General features: G+C 38.6%; 1 protein-coding gene across 1 annotated transcript; it reads left to right on the top strand.

Annotated features, from left to right (window-relative positions):
• Positions 1–299: 299 nt before the first annotated feature.
• LOC133307089 (uncharacterized) lies at positions 300–2,165 on the top strand. Its single transcript, XM_061507511.1, has 4 exons — positions 300–1,166; positions 1,294–1,500; positions 1,779–1,893; positions 2,083–2,165. Exons 1-4 carry the CDS (start codon positions 300–302, stop codon positions 2,163–2,165), a joined length of 1,272 nt encoding a protein of 423 aa, XP_061363495.1.
• Positions 2,166–2,552: the final 387 nt, after the last annotated feature.

Below are 2,552 nucleotides of genomic sequence, written 5' to 3'. Positions count from 1 at the left end.
TTATTGCATTATATTTTATTTTTTCTTTCTCTTTTCTCCTTCAACATAATCTTATCAGATTACTAATCAGGTGCTCATCAAACACAGGAGGCTTATCAGCCCCATATCATATCCTACCCTTATCAGCCTCATATCATATCCTACCCACCAAACGAGCCCAAAAAGTTTTCTATATATATAAGGCAACCCTTGCATGTCAATGTAAACATTCAGCAAGAATCCAAAACCTTCCAAACCACACCAAGAAAAAGAAAAAGAATCCAAAATCTTCCGAATCCAAAACCTTTCTTCTGATAGTGATGGAGTCAGAGGTCCCAAGACTCGTTTTCTATGTCCTCGCTGAAACCGTTTCCGCTATATACAAAACTCATCAACACTGGCCTCAGATTCTTGAATGGCTTGTGTCGTCTATCGCTTCAAACGACGACGACAAGTTTCGTGAAGTCGCGCTGTTGGTTTTGTGTTCGTTGCCAAACGATTGTTGTTTTCTTGTTTGCGATGCTCTCCGCGACCGCCGCCGCCTTCTTCATTCGTCGTTCTTGATTTCTCTGGCGTCGTCGAACCCTAACGTTCAGGTTGCGTCGTTTGGTGCGGTTGTGAGTTTGGTTCAGTTGTTCTCTGATCCTTCACTGTTCCATGAGCTCTTACGCGCGATGATGGCTGGCGTGTTCACACTATTGCACGGTTTCGAAGGTACCTATTTTCGAATCGCGTTCGTTGAGTTGATAAATCTGGTGTCTCAAGAGCCTCTTCTGTTGAAGCCTTACGTGAGTGACATGGTTCTCGACGCGCTTCAAATCGCGGAGAGTGAGGGTTTGACCAATGAAACGCATCGTTTGGCGTTTGAGTTGGTTATGGCCATGACTGAGGTAAAAGAGTACGGTGAACACGTGTTGCTGAACCTTCCTTCTCAAACTGTGGTTAGGTTGTTCCTCGTTTCTATGAAAATGCTTCTGTGTATTGAAGAGGATGGTGGTGTTGGTGACCATGACCATGACTTTGGAATAAAGTGTTTGAAACAACTTTGTGTTACACTTGGAGTGAGTAAAGTATTGGCAATTGCTTCTGAACTGTTGCCTCTTTACTTGGATTCCAAGGAATGGAAGAAGCGCCATGCTGGAATTACAATGCTTACTGTGATCTCAAAAGAGTTCTCTGATGAAATGGTGACCTCATCATCTTAACACCTCTCTTTGCTTTCATATATATTAATAACTTTTTGACTTAATTGCTGGTGAGGTTTACTACTTTCTCACACTGTCTAAACTTTGTTTATTAATTACATTTTTGCAGGTATTGATGGAAAATTTTCTTGGGGAAGTGCTGACCAAAGTTTTGAATTCATTCCGAGACTCTCATGCTCAAGTTAGGTTGGCAGCTTTTAATTTTATGGAGACGCCTACAAACTTTGTCCATGTGGCGCAAACCCTTTATCATCCTAAGCTTGTCAATGCTTTAATTTCTATTGCACTTGACAATGATCAGGACTATAAAGTGAAGGTATTGTAGATATATAGATGTGAAATTGAATTTGAATTTACTTGCATCATGTTAAAGCTGATTATTATGATCTACAAACGTTGGCAATGCTTCATTTCCCTGAATACAACACTTGGGGTGGGATCGTTGGCAATGCTTGGAGAAACAATCCTTCCATTCTTTATATTTTCACTATCATCGAGCAAGTCATTATTGTTATTATCATCAGCATGTGTGTCTTCTTTATCTTGTTTTTCAAACATGTCTTATAAGTTAATAATCTTGTGTTGCTTTTCTAGGAAAAAGCTGCGTCAGCAATGCTATTCTTTCTAAGGAACACTCTTCCAGAGAGCTTAACTATGTTCAAGGACGTGGACACCGTAATGGGCAAATTGTTATCATTGCTTCAGGTAAAAATTACAATCTTTTTTTATGCAGGAATTCAGTGTCTGTGGAAAAGTTCCCGGATAATATTTATTACTACCAATAAAGTAGGAATTATCTTTCTTACATTTTTCTTTAGAAATTTTCATCAAGGCTCATAATATTCTAGTTTCCACCATTGTGATATGCTTATTTGATGTTTTTCAGCCATCTGCTTGCAAAGAAGTGTTAAGCAAAGAAGAATTGCTTTGTCAAATTTCAACTTAGTTGCACAGCGGTGTCATGAAATAGCTCACAAGTAGTCTTAATTGGCGAGAGGATTTTGTTATTAGTAAATCACAATTATTTAGTTGTATTCACATGGTACCATTTTCTTCTTTTTTGTCACCTTTTCCTACACCTCTTAACGTTCATCTAGACAGACCAGAGGTGATTATATCAAAATCATCCGTGTTTGCCCTCAGCAGTTTTTTAATTAAACATCTTTAACATCTCAAAAAAGAAAAAAAAGAAAAAAAAACACTGAGGACAATGAAAAGCACTGTGCTGGAATCTCCATTAACTCTGGTCCACGACGCGATCAACTGATTGAGCTTTTTTTTTCTTTTTTTCGCCTCATATCAGAAACAACTGAGTCCTAGTCCCACTTACCGAAACTGCGACTTATATCACACGTTTTAATTGCTATT

This window comes from Gastrolobium bilobum, unplaced genomic scaffold, assembly GCF_033153095.1.
Source record: "Gastrolobium bilobum isolate Gb01-03AN ecotype WA unplaced genomic scaffold, APGP_CSIRO_Gbil_v1 utg113314, whole genome shotgun sequence".
Classification (NCBI taxonomy): domain Eukaryota; kingdom Viridiplantae; phylum Streptophyta; class Magnoliopsida; order Fabales; family Fabaceae; genus Gastrolobium; species Gastrolobium bilobum.
Note: the sequence above shows the minus strand (reverse complement) of the source record. Positions and strands in the feature narration are given on the sequence as shown.

What these genes read in the sequence shown, in the direction of transcription:
- LOC133307089 (XM_061507511.1), top strand. Translation starts at nt 300, where the DNA reads ATGGAGTCAGAGGTCCCAAGACTCGTTTTCTATGTCCTCGCTGAAACC. An exon ending in AAGAGTTCTCTGATGAAATG is followed by an intron (nt 1,167 to 1,293) that starts GTGACCTCATCA and finishes ACATTTTTGCAG; the next exon opens with GTATTGATGGAAAATTTTCT. An exon ending in ATCAGGACTATAAAGTGAAG is followed by an intron (nt 1,501 to 1,778) that starts GTATTGTAGATA and finishes TTGCTTTTCTAG; the next exon opens with GAAAAAGCTGCGTCAGCAAT.